The sequence below is a fragment of the Ylistrum balloti genome, unplaced genomic scaffold (assembly GCF_031769215.1).
Source record: "Ylistrum balloti isolate Yb309-2 unplaced genomic scaffold, AGI_CSIRO_Ybal_v1 Utg369844, whole genome shotgun sequence".
Lineage (NCBI taxonomy): Eukaryota > Metazoa > Mollusca > Bivalvia > Pectinida > Pectinidae > Ylistrum > Ylistrum balloti.
In genome coordinates, this window is record NW_026782000.1 from 32,896 (window position 1) to 60,581 (window position 27,686).

The window sequence follows — 27,686 nt, forward strand, 5'->3', positions numbered from 1 at the left end:
AAGAAGGTAACAGAACCTTGAAGTAAATCATCTACTGTCCTCCGAAAGAAAAATATTGTTCTGTGAGTTTGATTATGTAACAAAACTTCATATGTTTTCATATGCTGCACAAGTCTATAAGCCTCCTCCTGATATATTTCAATCTTCAGAATGACGCCCGGAGATTTTTGGCAATGCTTTTAAGACACTGATATTGTTCTGTGCCATTCATGTCTCGAGAAGATGCTGTTTTCCATACTGCTACATGTAGAGAATTATCCTCCTTCAACAACAGAAAACATAACGGTTACCATTAGTAACACACGTCACAAAACCGCAGTGATATCTACATGCATCATAATTTACAAAGTCACAACTATATTTTAAATACAAATACATGATACAAATCAAGACAATCATCACAATTTGGTTATTCTGAATAATAACAAAATAACAAAAAATATTTTCAGCACATTATAATTTTGATATTAATATTACAAAACCTGTATTGTATTGAAAAATGTATAACTTTCGTCCAAAAATTTAACTGAGGAGTTTACGATATCAATACAGAAAGTTGTGAGATTAATCAGCCATCAGAAATGCTTCTTGTACATCTATAATAGAATATACACAATGGATATATAATTAGTAAAGCAACATTTAGCATGAATAGTCGCTCAACACAGTTCAAGCTCTGGATCTTCATTGACTTTGTAAGTACACAGTGGTGGTGAAATGGGCTTTCAAGTGATGCTAGGTTATGATCTGGAGTGGCAGTGGTGATAAGTGGTTAATTGGTCAATAATACTATTCAACTCATACTGATGATACGTTCATTAAACGTCAACTATGTTTCATTAAACAGATTCAATCCAATTCTCACCCTGAAGATGAAGTTGTTGAGGTAGGAATACTGTTGTAAGCTTTGGTTTTCATCCATGTACGTTTTAATTGTCACTTCAACCCAGGCATTGTCAGTGTTCAGTGGGCTGTCTACATACCCTAGGTACACCTTTAACAGAGAATAAAATAGATACATAAACCATGTTTAGTTATATAGTTATATACTGTCTGATATGCTATTTCCTTGGTTTATCTTCATTTTTTTATTTAATAGATAATGTCTGTTGATTGATTAAATACTAATTGGTTGTAAACTTTTCATTCTGTTATAATTTTCAAATATTTTGTTATTTTATATTCTTTAAGAAATTTGCTTCGAAGCGATTCAATTGCAAACGATAATACTTTCAGTGCAAATTGTCATTTAGAAATATTTACGAATTTAATAATCCGGTTAGGAATATAATTCTTCTAGACTGGAAGTACAATTTCAATTACAACTAGTTCTATCGACAAAAAAATGTCAATTTGGATTGGACGTAAGGCATTGTCTTTCTTGATTCTCTCCTTTTAGTGCAAACAGGTGGCGCAATAAAAGGAAAGTAAGAAAGGGACATATAACATATATACATAAGTGTGCTCTAGTTAACGGGAAGTAACTTCTTGGTGTTTATAGATTACGTCAATTACATCAAATTAAATATTATCCCTTTTACTAGGGATATTTATTTTCATCAATTTGTTAAGACCATTACATGATTCATGTTAGATATACAATTAAACACGAATAAGTCGAAGTCGACAGGACCAAATGAACTCTTCGACTTATCCGGTGGTTCGACCTTGCCATGTTCTGTGAACGGAGACATCATGCAATGAAGATTGACCCAATTTCCATAGGTTGTTTACTGGAAACCTGACTCATAACATGGCATGACAGAAATAAATAATTAAAAACATAAATAAAAATATTATATATTAACGACATATTTTATTAAATAATCACTTAAATGTACGAATATAGAACACAAAATGTACGAAAGTCTGATATCTTGGATTGTTGTCTCACAAGTTCCTTTAATAGGTTGGTTGATATCTTGCTGAAGATATAGGTCATCATAGTCAACAATTCACCAGATTTCTCGGAGTTCACCAAACGTCATAACGGACGGCAGTAGATGATGTGTTAGGTTTCGGTGGTGGGGCGGGCTCGTCGTGATCATCACTGTCGATGGGCTGTATCTTTGCAAATAATTTCGTCGTCAGTGATTGGTTCACTGGTTGGTGCGACGGCGTCAACGGAAACAAGTCAACCGAGGGCAATGCCATCTCCATCATCTTCGTTGTCATCCTCTGTTTTTGGTAATGGTGATGGTGTTGGTAGTGGTGGTGGTAGTGAAACCTTCGTGGCGAAAACAGTTCTAAATGTTCTTTTCTGCGACCTGTCTTCTGCATAAGTCGAGGGCGCCGAGAACATTGATCTCTGGTGTTGTATTCTCGATGTACTTGCCAAGGATTCGCTCTCTGTAATGTACCTTGAGGTTCTGAATTATCCCCTGACCCATCGGCCGGTTATTGCCGGTCGTATTGGTGGAAGGGAGGAAGGAAAATGAACTGTAGAGCTGCCAAGGAGGTAATCAAGGTGGGCAGGGCAATTGTCGATGATCATTGCGATCTTCCGGTGCTGTCGGTAGAATTCCCGGTCCAAGTCAGATAGCCAATTCTTAAATATAATCAACAAAAGAAAGAAGCGCACAAAGTTTCCATTGCTGTACACCTTAGCTGTAAGGAAATAATGGAATATTTGGTCAGGTATTACATAAAGAATGCTCTCCCTTCTCGACAATCTACCTTAAAATCAGCCAAGCATAACGATGTCATTGTCTGACTCATTTTGTTTTTCGCGTGTATCCCATTTTGAGTAACTACTGATGACACGAGTGATGTCACACAGACTTTTCTCGTACAGTATTGTAAAGAGAAGACCGGTCCCTTCACATTGATACAAAATTTTGTACAAATTTCCCAAAATATTATAGGCTATAGATTGCTTTTAAACTGTGCGTTTCTTTTGTGTTGAGTAAAGTTTTGCAGTCATCCAAGCCTTCTTGAGAGCTGCCGAGTCTTGACGTTCTTGAAGCATTCTGAAAACGATCAAAGGTAATCTATACGTTCCGTCCATGTTGGCGCGCGCTTAAACTGTTAGGTAGTCTTTCCTCTTCTTCCCACCTTTGCAGTCTGAGCCTTTGAAATGTAACGCCTTATTCGGTTACATCTTGAATAAGATTGCGGTCTTGTCTGCGTTGAAGATGTCGGCAGGTTCATATTTGTTGAGAACGCTGAATAGTTTCGGCACAATCAGTGTCAGCTAAGTTAGCTTCGCCACATATCGTCCGGAAAAGATATTTGGTGTCTAGATGTGAATCGGTCTAATTGAGTTTGCCTTGAAGCTGGTTTTGATCTTCTCAGCATTTCTTAGCCAAGCCAACAGCGTATTTGGTGGAATTTTAAACTGTCTGGCTGTGTCGGTTTTATGTCAGCCTCCTCTCTCAACGGCGAATATTGCGTCGTATTTTGCCTACATGTCTTTAACATCGGGCTTCATCTTCTGTCCTATTCTTTCTTCTATATTCCTATGAAATGCTCCAGTTATCAGCCAGGTGACCCGAATCCTTCATCAGATTGTTCATTTAACTCATTAGTGTGAGTTAGAAATCAAAGACAAATCCAAATTTAGCATCTTAATTTATAGCACCCGTTGGACAAGTTCACTCTAATTTGGACAATTTTACTTAAGTAAAACAATGCCTCACCTGAAGGATTTCTCAATTTATTTATGTGAACAGCGATTCACTTTAATTAACAAACGTGTCTCTCCTTCAACGTCATATCTAATAAGTCAAGAGTCTAATTATCTCATTACCAAGGTGAAGTCGTTTTAATTTTTAAATTCCAGATCGACAATAATATCGCTCCAGCAAAGGGATACTTTAAGTCAATAGTCCTGATATGTGGCAAGAAAAGTGTTACAAAGTCTCGCTAGTGTCGGCGATAACTCGCTACTGACATGAGGTTTAGCAAAGAAAAAACAAAAATACAGTTTGTATATGTACATATATATCCAGTAAATGTATCTGATCATAAATGAATGTCTCAATGATGAACTAGTATTGGTATCTTTCTGCATCGGCGCGATATTGCTTATCATTTCCCTCTGGTTTACGGTAGTGTATTTTAAGTTTGGTTGCCTAAAGAGAAGAGAAAAAAATCAGGACCGAACAAACCTCATCCGATGTATTCGGTTTAAGCGTGTTCGACACAAATGAGTTTTGATGTAGTACAACGTACATATTTTAAATCTGATATAAATACTTCGTTATGTCGAATTATTCCCCCAGTAAATACAGGCCATAGCGTCCATACACATTACAGCAACATGAATGAAAAATCAAAATAAAAAATAGAAATAAGTACCTTAAGCATTTATCCTTTTAAACACGAACGTTCTTGTTATCAGTATGACACTTACCTCCTGACTTTTCTGAAATATTGAATCTAAAATATCCGTTGGCTTCACTGACACGTTCGGAATGAACTCTTTTACTGCCGAAGAGTCTATTGTTTCAGTGGTATGCTCCTGTGTAAAACATTATTGAAAAACATTTGAATTATGATATGTTCTTTGCAGGAAATCTGTATGGCATGTCTTCGTAAAGGTTCAATTCGTCAACTGAATATCTTACACCTTTCTTTTGGCAAATTCTAACTCTTTAACTTTGAAATTCCTTACGAGAAGCTATGGTAAAATATATTTGAAAGACTGAACGTGTTTTAAGTCTGATCGCTGGAATATTTCTTTTCAGATAGAACTTGATTATGACAATTAAAATATATGGATATAAAAACAGTTCCAAGTCATTAATTATGTCAAATACACAATTTAAACGTCGTTTACTGAAATGAAAAATTTGAAATATGCACCAAATTTGGGTTGAATGCATATTGTAACTCAAACTAAATTATGCATTCAACCCAAGCTAGTAGATAATGATACATTTCAACACAGTGATAATTCCTACCTTCACTGGCGACAAATATATATAATTCCATACATAATCGAAAAATATATTCTGATCCATGTTACCTAGTTGACGTTAAAACCATACAGGAACATACAGTTAGTAAGACAGATGTATTCAAACTTTACACTAAACTTTCATCCGTTTATCAAAAACTTTGGGCTAACATTTTAAAAGATACTTACCGGGTAAATAGTCCAATGACCGTCTAATGCTCGTTTCCAGGAAAGAAACTGAAAAAGACGTTTTCCTTTTCGTAGCATTTGTTTCCCAGCCGCGTCGGCTGCCCACCTATAAGGAAGGGATTATTTTTATTCATTGATAAGAAACCTTGATATACATTCCAAATCATTTTTATATTTCAAATAAAGTATAAGATAAAGCAATAACTTTGCACATCACCTCTGAACTCTCATCCTCGATACTCCAGGGGTTGTGATCGCTTTTGCTCCGTGCACCCTAGAGCATTTTGATACAAAGTTGACGGTTCCATGTACGAAACCTTGTTGATAAGACAAGAAGAACAGTTTGATATTTTGATGTACATTTAACGAATCTTCTCGAGGTCGCATAACGATATGTTATGCTGATTTGAAGTTGGGTGTCGCTCCATTATAATCATCAATGCAGCGTATCAGCCATTGATCAATTTGTTTTCTCCTGCAACTTAGCATCGTTTCTGACCAATAGAAAATAAGGTAACTGCAACTGCAAGACATATCAATATCAACATACCTTGTAATTATTAATCTTTTCTCGTGGTTTGGTCCCCAAACAGCAAGACAACCACGCCCTATTACTCCAGTCCTTCCGATGGGATTTCGTGGAATACGGCCAACAACTTTATATTTCCCAAGAACACTCCGCCTGTCCACGGTGTATTCCTGGTCGTATTCGTTAAATGATAATGATTTACTCGATTGTAGAAGCATCGACCTGATCAAAATATTGAAAAATAAGCCTATATCAACGAAACATTGCGAAGTGTTTATTCAAATCAAAACAAAGAATGAGTTTTAAAAGGCAAAACAATTTTGTACAATGTACATGTACCTATTTCTAGCGTAAAATCCCACTACTGCATCCAATTGCAACGTAGAATCCCAACGCTGCAACTAGTTCTTATTATGAAAAGAATACCAGAACAGCGTGGCAAGTGGCCCATTTTCACGTCCGTGTCATTAGTATCATTATTCCATATTCAAACAGAAAGTTTAATCCTGATTACCAGGGGGAAAATAAATGCTTACCACCTCAGCAATCAACCGCCCATGTCTTATTTTATATACAATTGTAGCGATAATGTATTTCATTAGATCAAAGCTATTGTCATTGCAGCGTATGTTGACAATAACAGGTCTACTAGAAGTTATATTCATCAATGTTACCTGCTAGGTTCTGCTTTCTTCATGTCTGTCTCAGCGACAGACGTTTCTGGGTTATTCTTATCGATAACTTTCGGATTGTAATCCTGGTATTTTGTCTGAAACATGACCAGACGAATACGTAAAACCATTGCTAAGTGAAACACTTACATATTGTTAATAAACGAATGATATGAAGTATGCCACTGAAAAAAAAATTATTTTGATCATAAACATACAATATTTAATCAGATCTCGCCATCAACCATGTAATCGGTTTTTGATGATATGCTCGTACAAAATGCAGTAGAGCATCATTATCACTATGAGGAAAGTAATGCCATTCTATATGTTGTACTAACTGCATTACAATTCACAACACGAATCAATTATGTGATCATACCTTCCATGATACGAGATTATCGGGTACTGGGAAACGGGCAACGGCAGTTGAAGGATACACACAAACACGTGATAGGAAATGTAGCTTGGATTTTTTCACTTTTATAAAATCTTCTGTCTTTGTTTCTGTAAGAAAAACATTTTCTGTTTGTATGATTCCAGACAATAAAATGTTATATTATAATCACATAAGACATTATTGTCACCAATTTTACAAACCCTTTATTAGGTCAGAACAAAGCAAAGTACTGTAATGTGTCAAAACTGAACTTGATCACTGTTGATCTCTGAAGTGAATCATATGTTCACGCAACAAATCTAATTTGATTTTAAAATTTCCTACATAGCTGTTTTGTTGATTTCAACTGGAAGGACATATAAATATAAGTAATTTCATTATGTTCTGTATGCTTGGACTGGTCGTTGATGCCTAAATTGTGAAGTATAGGAGGCGACCGCAGTACACACAAAGTAATACAAAAAATGTCGATATGTTGATGGAGAGGTGCACTGGCTCCTTAATTCGATTAATTTAGTAAATTTCATATATCTGCTAATTCTATTACAATTTTAAGTAAATAACATTTTTTGTATTGCACTCATAACACTATAACTGCAGTCATGGATTATTTGTATTTGTGCACGAAACAATTTCAGGGGGACACAAGTTCAGCTCGACGTACTGGTCATAGCTTACATTAAAACAGATCCATTTCAATCAATGATACTCACCAAAATTACCTTTAGTAGCTATAGACTTTATTTAGTTTCTTTTTCAAGCCGTTCAGATTACTCTAAATGGAATAGTTTTTTCAACAAATTCGGAGATCTCGAATTGATGTTACCTTCATTCGTAGTTTTCGTCATCTGGTTTGTACACATTTCCTCTTGTTTGGCAAGTAATGCATCTAACCTGAATAAAAGAAAATGCTGAAATTAATACAAACAGATTGCATATAGATTTTCCGGTAAAACTGTGTTGGAGAATGAGGTATCATTGATTTCAGATACTTGATATCTTTATGATTTTGAAGTATGTATCATAGTTAGTATCAATATACTTATTCATACTTGATATCTATTTTAGTGTCATGGTTTGACGTATTTTCTTCAGCAGCAGTTTTCTTCCTAGTCTTATCACTTCCGGTGTCTGTCGTAGTGTGTGAGACTCGATAGAGATACTCATCGGCTACTATCTTCTCCCACTGTGTCAATGACGCCTCCTTATCACAGACGTCACCTGTTGCCCAGAGAGAGTCTTACAAACATTTAATACGATCACGTGTCTTGGGAAGAATGATGTAATGTTATTGAAACTATGCTTCATTGCAAACCATTGATGCATTTAGATAGTTCAATTTGAAAGTAATGTCAGGTGCTTCGCGTCAAACATATATTCTAGGAGAAAAAACATTATCAAGTAAAACATTTACATTTGGGAAACAATTAAATTAGCATTCATCATAGAAGTAAACCAAACGACGCCGTTAATAGATTGACGTTATGCAAATGTCACGATGTCTGAAACACTTTGAAATCCAACACGAATTAATCATCCTTGTTGTGAAATGAGTTACAATTTATACTTTGTCAATGATAAATTACAGATTGATTGACAAGCTGTCGATATATATATATTTCTGATAAGGTAAATATCACGTCGATATATATACTCAAGCGATGAAAAAACGCAGAGAGCAACATTATTTGCAATATCTTGCGGATGCGTTGTTCAAAAACATTGAAAATCTGTTGCATTATTGCATTGCGTGACGATGTCTTCCAGGAAAGCACGAGACGGGAAAATCTCGTACACAGCAGTGTTGTGCCATTGAGTTACACTGCTCGTCATACCATAAGGTAGTCTTCATAGAGACACATCATTTTCGGATATTTTGATTTATTTCTGATAGCATTAAACTATGGCACTGCTGACGGAAGTTCAGAGGGGTCAGGCCATTGAGATGATTATGTTAGGTTAAAGGGAAATACAGGTTGCCAGACATTTCGGTGTCCATATATGCACTACAGAACATCTTATTAGATGTCTAAGGGAAACTTGGCGGGTTGCTGACAGACCAAGGACTGGGCGACCGTGTTTGACGTCACAACGTCATGACAGGTTTATTCGTCTCGCGCATTTGCGTAATCGGCACCTTTCTGCCACTGATTCGATTGAAGAAACTATTGCGAGAAGTTGTCTGTGGGTGCGTCACCTGTTTGTAGGTCTGTCCCTTACCGCTGCTTGTCGTCAGCGTCGTATGGCTTAGGTGGCAGCACATGCCCCCAGAATATTCCAATAGATGCAAAGGAAGAGGGTCTTGTTTACAGGTGAGACCAGGTTATCCTCTTTATTAAATCTCCACTGGTTGTTGTAGCGTTAAAATTAACTGCCGCTAGGTATAGAGGTGAGATCTTCCGACCCCATGTTATCCCATTATTGCAGCAAAATAACCTCACGTTCCAGCAAGAACGTGCTCGGCCCCATGTAGCGAGGATCTGTCGCGACTTTCTAACTAACCGCCATACAGCCCCGACTTTTCCTCTATTGAGCAATTGTGGGACCAGCCTCCCCCTGTAACTCTGGCCAAAAACAAAGATGCCCTCTTGGAAGAATGGGCCATCATCCTACTGAGGATGATTAACTCACTCATGAACTCCATGCCAAGGAGAATCAGGGAGCGAATGGAGGACATACCCTGTATTGACTAGCCAGCTCCAACAATCAGTCAATTTCGATTTCAGATTACAGAGTTCTCTTTCAATTCTCTCCAATCACTCCTAAATCACTTACCACATACAAATCGTTGTTTTTTACAGTTTATTGTTTATGGATTACTCTTCATTCTTAATATTGAACATTATTCTCGACGTCTTTGCTAGAATCATCTTCAAATGTTATCCTGCGTTTCTTTATCCCTTGAGTATAGTTCTGACTATATTAAATCAAGACACTGATAAAGGTTGCCTTCATGTTTTGATATGTACTGTATGTATATAAAACGTTACAAAATGTCGCCATGGAAACTTTTAGCTCATAGGTTCTGACAATTTCCAAAGCCTTACTGAACATGATTGCTGAACAAAACTTGTCAGAACATAATAAGTTTGGTAGTTTCTGACAAGTTTCCGACACTCCCAAATAAAATCTCATATCTTATACGAAAAAATGTATACAACATGTATATCACATTGCTCTTATATGCACAATAGGAACATTGTCGAACTAGGCTTTGTTTTACAAACATAAAAATTCTTACCAAATATAGTGGTGTCTTTATAACTACAATCTCTACAGCAGGTTCTGGCACATTTGCAGACCTGTCTGTATTTCCAGTAACACCAATTAAGTAACTTCCAAGTATGACAGACAAGGATCAGGGGAGGGGGTAGAACCGGGCGACACGAGTAGTCGTAAATCAGAGTAAATCTTTGGAAGCACCAATACAAGTCCGAGTTTTCCTGGACTTTCTGAAATGTGTTGCTTTAATGGAAGAGAAAACATCAGGTAAGACAAGCAGAAATAATGACTGATGACGTAGATTTACAGACGGCAGCATTAAATTCAATTTAAATGATAGACATTATATTAGTGCCGGTTTCCTCTTATAATTATTTTGAGTAAGCTTTATGTCATTTATACTGTATCTAAAATTCGAAGAAATATGAAATAACGTCAATGAATTGACTTTAAACACCGAACGATTAGAGATTAAACAAAATGCCAAAACGAACAAAGCTGGGACTTTCACACTCAGGCATTAGCTTACCTGAACATTGCGATGAGAAGGTTAAGGAGTAAAATATTGGCAATCATCATATAAAAGCCCATCAATATCGGTACAACATATCCGCCGATCTGGGTTGGACAGCGGGGAAGGGTGTCGTTTTCGTACAACAAAGGGTCAAAACTGCACTCCGGCTCTTTAACTGAATTAAATAGGTTTGTAACATCTTTATTTTTTGTAAAAGATTCTGCTGTTGTAATATATTCCGTTCCTTTTCTAGTGCAATCAATCTTTCATCTATCAATAGAACTTTTTTTCAGAAATTTTAAGCAAGCTACTTACATTTAATAGAAAAAATACATAATACTGATTAGAAATTTAAGTCAATGTTTAACCGACGACATATTTATCATAATCAAATCAGATATATATTAAAATTGTAAAAATGGCAAATGGAACCTATTGATGATGACAGCGTGTAACTGAATTCCCTATGTCGGATGCATATTTCGAAAATCCGCAATTATAAACCTTCTTCAAAATCGTGAAAATTTTTTCGTCTATAGATATGTTTCAGAGTGGAATGATACGAATCAGTGATCGAAGATCAAATGATACCTACTTCACAAGTACTGATTAAATACCTTTGATGTGTGTTGCTGTTGCTCCAATTATTACATAGACATACACAAGATAAAAAATAATTTCAACAATCTTATTACAAAAGACACACAAGTAAATAGTGCCTTTTTATATGAATTTAGATTAGAGTTCAGTAGAGCTAATTAAGAGCCTAGACCTTTAAACCGAGGAGGCAACCGAGGAAATTTCAAAGTGAGCGGAAAACGTGTCAAATACTAGATCAGGTCCCATATTTGAGTGGATTTCGTAAATTTCATTTATATGATGATTTTAAGAGAATGAATGTGTGCAGAGTCTGGTGAAGCTGTAATAAAGTACTTTGTGTGTTTGCCTTACTTTCCATCTCGTCAAGAATGAGTTCCCCATAAAGGTTCCAGTAGGGGATACGGAGAAGGTTAAAGAGCAGATCGCCGTCAAACCTGGAGACTGGATACAGGATTGAATGGGCAGCAATTGAATACGACACTACAAACACCATGAGGATAGCCAGAAAATAGATCAGGTCCACAAACTGCAAATATAAAATAGCGACGCAATTTCAAAATCCTTACGTGTAATTGTCGAGTTGTGCAGTGTTAACACACTTATTTTCAGCTAAACAACATGGATTCGATATACCAATCAGACTTTGAAAAGTATTGTGTCATCTGTCCGATAGTTTGGGTTTTCTCAAGGGTAGTCCAGCTTCTGCCCATACAAATGCACCTACGCAATAGTAAAATATATAGAGTATATGCATTTAGGTATCTTGATTTCCATTTCATTTTACTATAATGATATAACGGACACAGCCGCTGAAACTAGCTGCAGCAGATGAAAAATTGTGATGAAAATAATGTTACTTTTTAAGAAGATTATGGTTTCTTTCACTTATGTTCGAGTCAATCATCTCATCATTTCAGACAGATATTATTTATAAGTTAATGTCGTAAATAACTTCAAATTACCATTTTTGTTATCATGACAAGTTTAGGACCGAGATCTTTGTGCACGGAGAACAACCCAAGCAGTCGAAGGAAGAACCCGATGAAGGAGAATGAGAAGAAGATCCGCCCGACTTCCAACGGCACACTTCCAGACCCTACCAGGCAAATGGCTCCAACGAGGAACAGCACAATCGGCAACAGGTCAAGAACATTCAATTTGTTGAGGAAGTAATTGCCTTTTGATGAGAAAAACTACAACGAGACGAATATGCACATGTAGAAATTATAATGTATACCGGCTCTTGTAAATGTACCTTGTGTACGGATGATTAATTATATTTGTTGTGTTTCATTCGGAATCAATATTTCAAGTTATTTAAATGGTTCCAGGAGAAAAAACTGACCAATTCAAGATTACAAAGGAGCGACACCCAACTTCAAAACCATTAAAATATAGTGTTATGCGACCTCGCGATTCGTTTGACGTACGTTCTGATGTACGGTGCAGAGACCGAAAGTGATAGTAATCCCTGCAATATCGAGGATGCATTTGTCGTTACTGTATTTAAACCTGCTACGTAAATATATTGCTAGTATGAAAGAAACGAATTTATTTTAATTATTTTGATAAACATTCATGTGATATACCAGAACACATTATTGATATAAAGTGATCAGTATATATTTATTTGTGATGACTAATGTCTGATTATATAAGTGATTATAACATACCAGCGCTTTTAGGCTGTACTTGATGTCTAATTAAATTCTTTGTTTTCTTAATTCAGTCTTAATTCAAACGCGGACATAACAAGAAAAAAGAAAGAGTTACTCTGCGAGATACACAGTGAAAAAGACCTTGTGTTCCTGATGGGTGAGCGTCTTCTACTTCATCTACTAGTTGTAATAACATCTGTTGAAATGAAATTGTTTGGTACCTGATTAGCTTCCTCGGCCAGCAGGCTAAACACCCAGACAAATAGTGTCATCTCCACTCCTGTCAAAGTATTGTCAAATTTTGACAGAAGCGCATAGCTGAACAACATCAAGAAGAACACATATGACACCTAAATGAAAATGAAAAGTAAAGATGGCTCATAAACAAAATAATGATGTTGCGCACATGTTTCTTTCTGTTGAAATATTTGGAGTAATTGAAAATGACCTATTTTACTCTTCTTCTGTTTTAGGGAATATTACCTCTATATCTCTATTACAGATTTATCGTGTAGCTGGTTATTTTCGAGGGTATAATATTTTCATTATCCCGGGGTGCACAAGCGTGATCGCGAAATTTTAATTAATGAAATAATGAGACAAGTGTGCGTCAGATGGCATTTTACAATCAGATCGCAAAAGTTAAATTCGTTCACGTGTAATCAATCGTTTTAAAAAAATCGCAAAAATTGATAAAAAAATACCAGCTATGCGATGACCTCTTAATATCTGTAGCGGTGTACCCATCAAAAACAGCGTATATGTATAGGCTTCAACGGAAAAAGATGTCAACAACGATACATTTCATTTGAAAACACTAATGAATATATATCTGATCAGGAAATACCATTGTATTTCTTATGTTTCGATATCAAAAACATAGAATATAAATATCTTATTTCTCTCGATAATATCAAAATGATAGAAGTTGTATCCCATGTTAATTATGTTAGTTTTAACTGAATTTTGTTCAAGTACAAGGCTTTAGAAATAGACGGCATTTTGATACTCACAAAATTTTGGACAAATTTCACAACTGGCGCTTGATAGAAATGCTGTATCTTCTTTAACTTTGAAACTTTCGGTAGCTCCTCTGTCAAGTCATTTGTTAGCTCCCTGAACAGGCACAATAGATCGTTACTAAAATTTAAGCTTGCCTGGTCAAAGCTCGATTATCATAACGGTAACTTAAACGAAATTTCAATCTGCCGATCAAATACCAAGTTCATATGTTTAACAATGTGCATCGAAAAACATTTCAGTTTGTAAAAGTTGCCGATTTATCAAATCGCAATTGACAGTTACCCTGCTTAACTGAATGGTCAAAGTCTTTTTCATGTACATATCTAATAGTTGTTCTCAACAAAGACATTTCCTTATCAACATACATAAATTTAATCTCTTATAAAAGCATATTTATGCCGCCCTTTGATGCAGCATAATTCATTGTATGCCTCTGTCGTAACTAACTCTTTATGTGTTTTAAAGGCTATTCATTTGTGCATCTTCCGTAAAGAAAAAAAATAAAACATCCATTTTAACCAACAGTTTATATACCAAAATACTGTAAATGAAATAGGTACATTACAATGAAATGAAACGATACAAAGTCCTTATTTCTCTTAATAGGTTACTATGGCGACTGGATTAACAAATTTGTCAATATATATCATACTCCTTTATTACGCTTATTAATACCATTTTAAGATATCTTTAAGTTATACGGCATTCCAACTGATCCTGTTCAAATACACAGGCAGTTCGCGAAATCGGAGGAATGAAAAGACGTCAGTTTTATTACTTACTTGACGGAGTTATCTCCTATCGCTGCGTTTTCACATTTAATTTGTTTTGACTGAAATAAGAGATGAACGTAACAAAATCAAACAAAACGAAATGGAGAAAGAATGAATGAATCAAGGGGATATCGCAGATAGATGTTGTAAATGAAAGATTTCACACGACAGGTTGCAATTTTAAAACGCAATGTTTGCTTTTTGTTGAAATCGGGAAAATAAAAAGTCAAAGACGCATATCTGGATTCTTATACTCTGAAGTTAAGTCAGGCGTGAAAATGTACGTTCATGCCATGAAAACTGCATCGCTTAAAGACAATAACGATGAGGTTCCCCATTGTAAACTCCCGAGAAGGTTTTAGCAAAGGTTCTTTTTAAAAATCTACACAAATAAGAGAGAGAGATTTCCCCTCAAACGACAACAGCTTCTCGTCGAAATAAGAAGATATTTTATAATGTCGTAACTTTCTTTTGGACATTGGCATTTTGTTTTCTTGTCTAATTATATTCATATCATATTCATGCAAGTTTAAGCTTCAATATTTCAATTCAAGCAACGTAAGATACAGGTAACAATAGCTTAAATACTTACCTGGATTTGTTCCCTTTGATCATCCACTTTAAATCTGATTTTTCGCCAAATGAGAGGTTGGAGAAGAGGAACGATGCACACCAAGGTCTGAAGAGTAAGCAATAATATATGCATAGTCAATAAATCAACATTTGGTTTCACATCATTAATTCCTGGTCATGGCGTGTTTATGGGAGCATTCCGAAAACTAAATGACTCAAAGCTAAATGTCTGAGTCATATCAAGACATAAGAGACAAACACTAGACTCCAGTCGTCTAAATCTGTGATATGGTAACACTTGTATTGATTAAAAGCGTATGGATGAAACAGGACGTAGCTGACATCCTACAGACAGAGAAAGTGAAATACCTACTGACGGAGTTAGCCAGGTGATATTCGCTGTTCAGAATAAGTAAGATACACAAAGACACAAACATACCACTAAAAGATGTACATTTACATTAATTTAACCACGGAATTACAATTTCATTAGTTCACTATTTAGAAGTTAGTGAATCTCTGCAGCTAAAATGTTCGATGATCGGCAGGCGCATCGAACCCTGGCTCGGGGTTCAGTTTTATTATATCAGAATATTCCGCTGGTTAATCATAACTCTACTGTATGATTCAGACTAAGAGCAAACTTCACGGATACTGTATTTAAACTCTTTCATTTAAAATGGTTTATCAAAAGTGTTGCCTTGACACACTATTCAAACAACGTTTTTTTTTTTTTTTTTTAAATTTAGGTGAATTACAAAATATTACCATTTGTTGTTAGTCACATTGCTTGTAAATTATCTATACTTTTTTGTAGATTTTAACGTAAAGGACAATGTGTTTGTACTTAGTTAATTAACTTAGTGTTTCGAATTCAAAAATGATTAGAAATTTTCGAACAGAAATGTTATTTATATTTGAATTATCAAAAGTTGCGTAAGAAACATGTACAGGTCATCAAAATATCAGACAATTTGAAATATCGTTTATCGATTATTTATAGATTTGAATTATAACAAATTAATCTAAACCATAAACCGCTCCAACACAATTTTGTGGAAGAAATCTCACTTGATCTAGAGATAGTAATCGTTTAAATGTGAAAGAAAACATCTGTTTCGTAGATAGAATCTGAACACACACTTCTACACGTTATCAGCTTTGTAAACTTCAATATATTAATCCAAAAGAAAATAAGGCCATATTTTTTATTCAAAATGATATCATAAAACGTTCAATAGAATCATTTCTTGTCTTTTGTCGCCATTTTGATACAAGTTGATTTTGAAATGTTTTTGAAAGTATTAAAAAGAAAATCACCAATCGGAAAGTTGAGATTAAGCTGATCAGAGTTTAAGGTAAGCTGTTCTAATTCCCACACTCACACTCGCCAGTATTACTGTAACCAATTTATCTACTCCGCGATTTCCAAAATGACTTGTCTTCTTTGTTTCCATTGATGCTAACTCTGACACTAAACGGATTTTACTATCCGACTCGCAGTCATTCCAACAAGAACTAACACGGATCCAATCCGAGCTACAGGCGCAACAGCGGAAAACGGACACATTAGAAACAGAGTTGCAGACCCTGAAGGATGAAAACACTAAACTTAAAAACAACATATATCTTTACGGAGACGGTAACTTTATATAACATTGTCTTTGAATATTTGTTTAATATTTTCATAACTTTGCAATCTTAACTTCAAGCCTTACTGAAACGACTTCATTTTTTAAAACCTGTAAGATAACTTGTGATTTTCTGTTTTATCATCGGGTGTTATGTTTGCAACAGTTTAATACGACTAGAAATTAGAATTGTGATTCTGTTTGTGAGTTTACTTGTTTTGTAAGTATCACTTTTGATCTTCTGTTAACGTTGCTCAGTCAAGACAAGAAAATAATGCGTAATGTTATTTCTCGTTACGATTTATCTTGTATACTTTCAGGTAATGGCGGAGCTGTCTTTACGCGCTGGGGACGAAGTGACTGTCCTGAAAATGTTACTCAATTAGTATATACAGGTGAGTAGTGACTAACATTGATTGATCTTATTGAATACAACCATGAAATTGCAATCCTAGATCCCTGACTTGTAACAAGGTAGGAAACATTTTGTCAGTTGAAGCTACAGGTCAACATTTCATTTTTTTAAATAAAGAATATTTCCAATTCTATAGATATGGAACTGTTTATGTATACATCTTGGCACTGAAGTCAAGAAACTAGCGATAAGATACAATACTAAAATATCTCAAAATGGAGTGATTAGACACTCAGACAAGTTACACAGCTATTTACTCAGACACTTTACACAGCTATTTACTCAGACAAGTTACACAGCTATTTACTCAGACACGTTACACAGCTATTTACTCAGACACGTTACACAGCTATTTACTCAGACACGTCACACAGCTATTTACTCAGTTACTCAGACAAATTACACAGCTATTTACTCCTACACATTACACAGCTATTTACTCAGACAAGTTACACAACTATTTACTCAGACAAGTTACACAGCTATTTACTCAGACACGTCACACAGCTATTTACTCAGTTACTCAGACACGTTACACTGCTATTTACTCAGACACGTTACACAGCTATTTACTCAGACACGTGACACAGCTATTTACTCAGACACATGACACAGCTATTTACTCAGACACGTTACACAGCTATTTACTCAGACACGTTACACAGCTATTTACTCAGACACGTGACACAGCTATTTACTCAGACACGTGACACAGCTATTTACTCAGACACATGACACAGCTATTTACTCAGACACGTTACACTGCTATTTACTCAGACACGTTACACAGTTAATTACTCAGACACGTGACACAGCTATTTACTCAGACACGTTACACAGCTTTTTACACGTTACACAGCTTTTTACTCAGACACGTTACACAGTTATTTACTCAGACACGTTACACAACTATATGTTCCCATGAACTTTAGATACTCCAGATGTCGCTATTCCTAAGACGTTTATTTTTCTTCATCTTCACACAAAAGTAAAAAAGATCGAAATTGATAGTCCATACAATACTTTCCTTCCAAAATGCAAACTCTATACATTAATTAAGTTTGAATCGTTAGGGTAAAAATACTTTTTACTACGTAAAAGACAAAATTTTCGTTATTACTGGTTTTCAATATTAAAAAAAACTTATTTACTAAATTACAAACTCTTGTACAGGATTTGCCGGTGGATCCAACTATCAACACCCTGGTGGGGCGGCGGAGTATGTGTGTATGCCAGATGACCCTATCTGGGGTCCAAACAAGAATTTAGCGAATCCTTCTGGTCACGTGGGCTACATGTACGGAGCAGAGTACGAGGAACCGATGGCTTTGTTCGGAGTGAAAAATACTGCACAAGATGTTCCTTGTGCTGTTTGCAGGACAAATCAACACACCACGACGCTCATGATTCCGGGTCGCAGTGAATGCTACAACGGTTGGACGGAAGCTTATAATGGAAACTTAGCTTCCGGTTATTTTGGACATGTCGCATCCTCCCAATTTGTGTGTGTCGATGGACAATCGCAGGTTTTAGAAGGCGAAACCAACCTGAACCAAAACGGGAAACTCTTCTACGGCGTGAAATCGGTGTGTGGCTCTCTTCATTGTCCACCATACGAGAACCTGAAGTTTTATCTTGTGTAGTTTGCCTTATGTAAATAATCTTATGTCGAAAATTACTTTTTTTTCTGAATGCTTACAAATTTCCGGAATCAAAAACTTCTAATGGTAAATATTATTAATATTAAAAATTGATCTCAGAATTTCGAATTCACGTCTTCACTATTAACAATAACACAAAATATTGTGTCGCTCGCATAAATAAATTTTCAAATTGCAAATTTTTGTGTCTTTTTTTTTCCTCCGCTCTAATCTTCGTAACATAATTTAGTAATATCTATTTTTTCCATCTGTACATCGATTCAAGTTTTCTCGAATATGTAAACAACAAATATTCTGCCATTTCATTAACTTGGTATATGCATCAAAAGATATTTTACTACAACATGTCTCTCCTAGATAATACAAAACGTACCTCGCTAAAAGGAACATCACAGTAAAATATTAATTCTGTTGTTGATTGTGTTTTGTTATTGATTGTGTGGGTTGATACACTTCAGTAACATTTCTCCAGCTAGACCACTTCATTGGATCGGAAAACCCCTCTCAAATTTAGCACTGATAATGTCACGCGACGGTTTTGAAAACGAGGCAGTCATTTTGTAAACAAGAACACATGATGGCGGGCAGAGATTAAAGTGAAAATAGTGACGCAGTCTGTAAAATCCCAGTTTTCCGTACTTGATCTTGATGTGGGTGTTGCAAATATCATTTGACAACCCTTAGTCAATTCAGAATTACGAAATGCAAAATGCAAGTAACTATTATTGTCATTTTTGTTTACAGGCGACGGTGTTTTATGCGCATGCGTTACCATATATAACGCAAAATTTTACATATCCAGATTGTTGATCAACATATAAAGATTTCTTTTCTATGATTATTAATTACCGTCATTTTGTGCACATTTAAGCGAAAACCAGCTGCCATTGTACATAACTGGATACACTTGACAAATATATAATCCAAAATGAAGCCAGTAAGAAAAAAAAATGTGAAAATGTTAAAAGCCTTACCCATGTTAATCCATTCAGGGGAGATAATTCACCCTTCCACATTGAGCTCAGAAGGGACTGGAATGTAGCATGGGCAACGAAGTGTTTATTATCTGTCTTCATGGCGATTTGCTCACACGTTGTGTGTCCCCATTCCTCCATTCGTTGTGTCAATAAATCTGTAGCTTTCTTTTCGTCCTTTTCTTGACATTCGTTTAAAATGTTCACAGCAAGTTGACAAAACTCACTGGAAAATTAATAGGAAATTGAAATTAAATTAAATTAATGTCTATAATAAACAATAAAATTTGTTACGAATTTTTCGAGATCAAACTCGTGACTGATTTGAACTTGATTTCAATTTTATCTTAATTATACTGGTCCTTTAAATTTTGCTCGAACCTCCTGGGAGCCAAAATAAGAATTAGCTTTATTTCTCGGGAGAAGATCACCGCACTGTTATTTCCCAAAAATAAGAGTCGGCCTCTACCGAAGCTGAATACATCACACTTAAAAGCTTTCTGTAATTAATTCCATTATGAATAGTAAAACGCAAGTTTGTCTTATTTGGTTTTACAGAGAAACAAATGTATAAAGGTTTGTTTGGTCTTATTTCTCTTTTATTTCTTCACTCACTCTGAGTTCTGTCTCAGTATCTTTTCGGACTCCTTGTCGCCGATGAGTGAAGACATTTGTTTTAACAGGCCGTGTGCAACCAACGCAGCGGCGATGTGGTCCTAATGTGTATATCAGAATAGATTTAAAATTTCAATGTCGAAGAGATAAAAATGAAAAATTGTAGTTCAAAGGGAAAGAAAAGCTACGAAAATTACCAAAATACATTTCAAAAGACGAAATACATGAAGTAAAGGGGTCAATTTGCTGCTTTGATCCACGTTCAGTAATGAAGATTATAACATTTTTTTCATTCTATTTTAAAATATCTGAAAACGACAAAAATAAATTTGAAAAAAGTTTATGAACTTTACGATTACAGTAACCTCCAGTAGCACTTAGTTAAAATATACAAACTATTGTTCAAGAATTGATAATATGTTGTGTTATTTGTTAGATAAATATAAGGATAATTTGGCAATCTTTGATCTCTGTTCTTCAATCAAACTTTTCCTGGATATTTCACATAACGAGCAAAATCAACAAACGAGATTAAATACCAAATCGACATATTATTTGGAAAACATATTTTTTCAGATAAAATGTATTACTGTGTCGAAATTCTCGTATCGCGGTAAACAGGTTAATAACTTTCTTAAGAATAATCTTATTAAGATGTCATAATCGGCTCGCGCCTTGTCAAATTTTGAAATGGAAGATATTTCCTTCGGCCAAAAGGAAATCTAAGAACGAAAAATTATCTACCGATAGTACGGCCACCAACCAAGTACATGAATGACGAGTAAGAAAGAAATAATTCAGGTAATCAATTCTATCAGCAACCAATATACTATTACGTAAACAAATAAACATTTTCATCGCAGGATTTTATTTTATTGAAATTTTCTATATTTTTCTTTCTTTCTTTTTTTCTTTCTTTTATTAATTTACTTTAAAAATGAACAATCTTTCGATTAATTCACTATTTTTGTTGTTGTTATCATCAAAGATTACCCTTTAGGAAACTTTCAGGTAATTATGTTAGTGTCATGGACTATGATACACAATGCTGAAAAACCTCTCAGACAGGTAAGGATAACTTTTTCATACCTTCTTCACTCCAATCACTATGTAAAATTAGGAATCGGTTAGCTTGTGGAGAAAAAATACTTCTCATGCAATCAAACACATACCTTCCCGTATTTCCAAAATAGTTTCGCCATTTCCTGTCTATTCGTCAGAACACACCACAGAAACAGATGGAGATTCGGATTTTCAAATTTGTGAATTTCCTCTAATGTTCCTTTCACCGAAACTAAATTTCGAACGGCAGATTTCATTGAGAGCAAACGCGGAGACGGTTTTTTTGTCGAAGAAACAACTTTAGTGTCTACTTCTATTTTGTTCTGGAAGAAATGACTTGGAGACACTGCCTTCTTGTCTAAACCGTTGCCATCCATAATTGTTTTTGATGCAAAATCATTTTCATTTTGCGAAACTTGGTTTTGAGATTTTCCCCATGCTTTGTGTTCGACGCCATTGCTACTTTCTTGTCTGGGAAACGTTGCGTCACTCTGCTGATTCAACGACTGTGAACTCCTTCTCTCTTCCGGTTTCTGATACACCGCGAGAACCTCGTAAAACTCTCCTAGCAGTATGTTTATCAGTTCTCCCACCTTCACCAAACAATCCTGTGTAAGCCAGTATAATAAACACGAAATGAATAAAATTCCAATGACTGGAAATCGGCAAAACTGACATGCGATCTTCGAATAAAATTCGTAACAGAAAACTTTGATTTGAATAATACATATAGTACATCACATATAGAGTAAGATTATTTTTGAAATTAACGAGAGATCGATTCATGTCGTGTGTCGCATTCTACAGTACAGTACCCTGCTTCCAATAAATATATTTTAAAATAAAGAAAGAAAGAATGAAAGACAGAAAGAGAGAGAAAGAAAGAAAGAAAGAGAAGTGAAGAAAGAAAAAAAGAAACAGAGAGTGAAAGAATTATGGACGAAATCATACGTAGGATTTAATCCTACTACAGTGTGACTTACATCCGCATTGATATCAAAGTTTTTCTGCGATTTTCTCAGAATTGTCCTCAGGATACTGTTGGCGGAAACCTGTTAAGGGAAAATGGTACATACAGTTCGGTAAGTTAACATCGCTTCTAATAACTGTTGGCATCTTATTTATAACATGATTAAAAGTATTCATGTAAAACAAAAACAATAAATATCTACCTAAGAACGTCATATTTTGAGTGATATTATCTCCTAGTTCTAAGAAGACGTTGTCTTAATTGTGTTTAAGTTTAAACATGTATAGCCAAAACAGGCTTCAATGATTTTACTCATAATGAAACCTTTACAGTGCCAATTTCCTTCTCCATTTGTAGGAAATCAAAATATATCCACTTCATTATTCTTTCAATAGTTAATTGATCTAGACAACCCCGAATTTTTCACTCGTTTTTTACCTGATCTAACAAATAATCAATAATATTCAATATTAAGTGTTAAGGAGGTCCATCTAATGTATTTATTTAATGTTTTCACATATCTTCTATTCCGGTAGAAGTCGGTAGATGTTTTTGTTTATACCTGATGATAAAGTTGCTTCAGACGTCTGGCGGTCAAGAATGCGTTGATGTCCACCCCGTTGTCCAGGAAGAGGTCCATGAAGTCCACTCTATCGAGTCCGAGAGCGGACATTATCATGTCATTGTCCGCGAGGGCTGTCTCCAGACTCTGTCGCTATTGAAGTAAACACAAAACATTTTTAAAATGAACTTGATAACGTGAAGCAAATTCAAACACTTAAAGCAAGAATGTCAAATAACGGAACGATGAACACAGACGAGGAGGTCAATCTTCTGTTTCTTTTAAGGTCAAATTTGAATATTCCACTTATTCTCACTAAGAAAACTAGAGCCAGCGCAAATTATATCTAAGGGATAACGTACGCTCATGTCGCGCATAATCTCACTATTGGCGATGTCGATTCTGTTCCAACACAGTGCAAGCTTCAGCTGACTCAGCGAGTTGTCTCTTTTGACTGAAACACATCCATAAAATGCAAATTACCTCCCTTATAACAATATTTTTACTAGCTCATCAAGTTTTGCTATATCGAGGTTTCCTCTTTCGTGAGAGCCTTACAAATGACGTTATCTCTGAGATAATAAAATGATCGGTGAACGACAGCTTGAACATTTCACCTTATATATGTCGATGTCTTACCTTTCATGAGAGCCTTAAGTATGGCTATGTCGATGTTGTCTTACCTTTCACGAGAGCCTTAAGTATGGCTATGTCGATGTTGTCTTACCTTTCACGAGAGCCTTTAGTATGACTATGTTGATGTTGCCTTAATTTTCACGAGAGCCTTTAGTATGGCTATGTCGATGTTGTCTTTCCTTTCATGAGGGCACTTAGTATGGCTATGTCGATGTTGTCTTTCCTTTCATGAGAGCACTTAGTATGGCTGTGTCGATGTTGTCTTACCTTTCATGAGAGCCTTTAGTATGGCTATGTCGATGTTGCCTTAATTTTCAAGATAGCATTTAGTATGGCTATGTCGATGTCTTACCTTTGATGAGAGCCTTCAATATTGCTATATCGATGTCTTACCTTTCATGAGAGCCTTCAGTATTGCTATGTCGATGCCCTGAGACATTTCAGATGTGATAGCGGTTATATCGAACACTGTGATCAAATTTCTGTCTTTCACACACATCTCGACATTTTTACAGACGTCTTTGATGACAACGTTGATCCAGGCCTCCTCTTCAACCATCGCCCGGATCTTCGACTTCAGAGGACCGTCAAACACCGATACTGGCCTACAACAGGGACACCCAGAACGTATTCGTCAAGAGAAACCCAAGATTTCATGATTTTTGTAACGATAGCAATATTTGTGTTCACTTCCGGCGTAAATGAAAAGTTCTATATTCTATCATTTATGAAACCGGGCTGTGAATTTCAAAATTGCACTTAAAAATAGTTTCCAGGCCTTTACATCCTCTAAATAGTCGATGCTGTGATCAATCATATTTACCGGACATATAATTTTCTAAACAACAACTTTTTGATAAACGCTATTAAATACATATTTACATATTATTTGGAATCGGATCTCCAGCATCTAATTTAATGTTTTTCCACTTTCTGCATTATTTTAATCAACTTCCAGTGAGTAATCAGCTGTCTCCCTCCCCGTTCCACTGTACCATCATACTATACTGCGATACATATTCTAGAAGATTATAATTTGCGTGAAACAACTATGGTTCATTATTGTAACTATAGAAACGGACGAACTTAATTATTGACTGTCTTACCTGCCGCGCGCAGACTCCTTTCCGTGTTCGATTATCTCCCTTGCCTGTTCATAAGCATATGCTATTATGTCTGCAGCTTTTCCAGAACCCTGAAACCAAGACATCATCCAAAGTTTTCATGTCAGAAACAGAGATACGAAAAACCTATAAAAAATTGATACAGTCAGAAGGTTCGCGACAGGTGAATGAAATGGTAAAACTTGGGACATTTATTGACGAATATTAAAAGAAAGTTCATAATCAATCTCATGAATCAAGAAAATTAATGCTTGAAACATTGTTTTCACCAAACATTTTTCATTACACCCTTTTTTCTTTATAACGAAGAGAGAAAAGTTTATTTGTAAGTGACATTTATATGTGTCGATTGTTTTGTATTTGTTACCTTGACAACGACAGTGGGTGTGTTCTTACAGACGGCATTCAGTACTGTTTCTATGGTATTTGGTCCCCCTTCCACTACCAACAGTACAACAGGGACGGATACAGCATCTAACGACATAAAAAAGCACAAACGAATTATTAAGAGACGCGAATATTTTGAAGTTGTCTCCCTTCTGTCTGCGAATCTCTTATGATTGATTCTATGGATATATTGTTTTGCTTGACATGTTTGATAAATTCATAAATATATATCATCGAGTCATACAACGAGGAAGTCATTCTAATGATGATACACAGGATGACCTATACATACATCCCAACCTCGTCTCCAGGGACAGTGCATTGTCGTAAGGAGCGCGCTTAACCTGGGATCGAAGAAGTGTTCATATATATGTATATTATAAGACTCGTTTTTCGTTGTTTTTTTCTCACCCTTTTTAAAAATAATTATTTCGCCGTTCCAATATCGTCATTGTTTCGGTTTCACCCTGTAATCGTTGAAGAACATGTGTGATGAAAGGGAGAATAACTGAGGACATTTACAATCTAGACAATTATTTTACTAAAATATTTTGTCAAGCATTATTCAAAATGTATTTCTGTCTTAGGAAAAACATTTTGGTCGTGTAGTTTGGCATACCTTTCCCTGTATCTGTTTTCAAGTTGGCAACAGCATTTTCTATTTCGGCACGAAAAGTAATCTCCTTCCCAAACGTATGCTCGGTACCGTCGTCCACTAATATAAAATGAGTATGGTTCGGATTCAGGAACGTTTCGTTTCTGTTTGCAACACGTTCAAGTTTGTAACTTTTTGGCGGATCGTTAAAATCAGCAACACCAGGTGACGCTTTATTTGTGTTTTCAATTTCATTTTTACTTCCAAGACCGTTTCTGAGGTGTTCACGATTTTGGACAACTCCCCACGTTGCTATCCCTATGGCAACGATTGACTGACCGCAGTTTGCAGTCAAATTGAAATCCCGCACCGCTTCACCAACTTCCTTCATGATACCGGTGTTGCTTCCGCCACTGATTATCCATGGATCTCAAAGACAAAATAGTGCAAAAAATTATCATTGGCAAATTCAGCTTGTAAACCATTCAAGGATGTGAGTGTAAGCTGGAAAGACATCAACATTAAAATAACAAAACGGAAATACCATGTGTAATGTTAAGATAATAATAATCCAAACCCGGGAAAGTAAGACATGAACAAATGAAAACATCTACATGGAGACCCTTGCGAAATTTCATTAAAAATAAGACCAGGTATCCCAGAAAGGTAAGCGTCCTCTGTGTCATCGATAGCACTCGCGATGTAAATCTTGGTCAACCAAACTAAGAAAGCAATGCCTCTTCCAACATGATTAAAAATGATTAACGACATCTTTACCACCAGACATAACATCGCGTTTCGCAATTAAATGGAATATTTCCTATTGAGTTAAGAGTGATGGCCAAAACAAACACTTTGAGTGATAAGTTTGCCTGACAGTTGTCGATGTCGTCAACGGTGTTCATTGCATTGGGATAGAGCCCTCGAACATCCTTGAATTGTGATATGCAAATTCAATGGGTTAGGGAAGCAGTTATATTCCTATCTATACATGGAAAGTTCACAAATAGGGTCACGCTTATCGTACAGCCTTGAAAAATATATCCAAAATATGATTATTTCAAATCTTATCAAACATTTATATCTGAAATATCAATGTTCATAAGTCTCCAAATTGATTATTTATTGACATACTTACTCTGATATGCAGTACCAAAGAATCAAGATGCACTATCAATATTAATACATATTTGAAATAACACATAACCTCGTCAATATACCTGTGGTCCTAGCTAGTTTGATGAGACCCCTCCTGAACGCGGTTCTCTGTTGAGTCTTCACTTGAAAGCTTTTCGCTCCCCCTGTCACGGAAATGAGAAGATTAGGAGTTTTAAGGTCCCATTCAGTCATCAAAGACTTGAGGACCTCATCAAGGGACCCAGGCCCTTCCTTGTTACCGTCATCATTCACACGGATATACTGCAAAATCAAAATCAATCAAACGAATTCATAAAATTATATATAACAAGGTACGAATTTACCTTCAATTTAATAGGTCTATTCGGTTACATCTTAAGTAGTTGTCATTTATTTGTTCAGTGTAGGACGAAATGACAATCGAACTGTACAGACAGTATTAAGACAATTCGGCAATAATTTTTAAAAAAACCGCTGTTTGTGGATGCCTAGCCAACAAAATTTTTGGAAACAATGTAAGTTGTGAAATGTAAGAAAACATGATGATTTTTAACACTCTCGCTTAAAACTGATATTAAAAATATTGATAATATCTTGAATTAATCGGTAAACAGAATGTGAATGAAGTTATTTTTCTTTATTCATTTCTGTCTCATTTTTTGAAAGCCTAATTATACAGCTGATGTAATAGAACAAGTGCTGTTGAATAAGAGACATATAGTGTGCTTACATTCCTTAGCCCTAATTCTTCATCACAACCTTCGAACTTTATTCGTCCACGATCATTCGTCAGAATTCGTTTCACTTTTCCTTCATTTATACGAGACGTTGATTGACTGACCTCGTTTTGAAATCTGTCTGTCAT

The 27,686-nt window shown here is 35.6% G+C and overlaps 1 protein-coding gene across 1 annotated transcript; it reads right to left on the reverse strand.

The window, feature by feature from the left end:
- Window positions 1-145: 145 nt before the first annotated feature.
- LOC132545376 (transient receptor potential cation channel subfamily M member-like 2) lies at window positions 146-27,686 on the reverse strand. The gene is made up of 29 exons (XM_060209057.1): window positions 27,552-27,686; window positions 26,905-27,103; window positions 25,709-26,113; window positions 25,070-25,176; window positions 24,685-24,773; window positions 23,972-24,183; window positions 23,305-23,396; window positions 22,943-23,095; window positions 22,394-22,462; window positions 21,521-22,018; window positions 20,349-20,449; window positions 19,734-19,959; window positions 15,072-15,158; window positions 14,489-14,538; window positions 13,697-13,799; window positions 12,905-13,033; window positions 11,988-12,218; window positions 11,377-11,551; window positions 10,441-10,600; window positions 9,931-10,154; window positions 7,742-7,910; window positions 7,516-7,583; window positions 6,672-6,796; window positions 6,293-6,387; window positions 5,640-5,840; window positions 5,090-5,195; window positions 4,355-4,462; window positions 866-994; window positions 146-262 (listed from the first exon to the last, which is right to left on the reverse strand). The coding sequence occupies exons 1-29, from the start codon at window positions 27,684-27,686 to the stop codon at window positions 146-148; spliced, it is 4,563 nt and encodes a 1,520-aa protein (XP_060065040.1).

Bases quoted from the DNA above. Each gene is read 5' to 3' on its own strand.
- LOC132545376 (XM_060209057.1), bottom strand. From the start codon at position 27,686: ATGACAGACAGATTTCAAAACGAGGTCAGTCAATCAACGTCTCGTATA. The intron at 24,184-24,684 runs GTAAGACAGTCA...TCCCTGTTGTAG, and splicing joins AAGGAGTCTGCGCGCGGCAG to GCCAGTATCGGTGTTTGACG. The intron at 19,960-20,348 runs GTGAGTGAAGAA...TTAATTTTCCAG, and splicing joins ATACTGAGACAGAACTCAGA to TGAGTTTTGTCAACTTGCTG.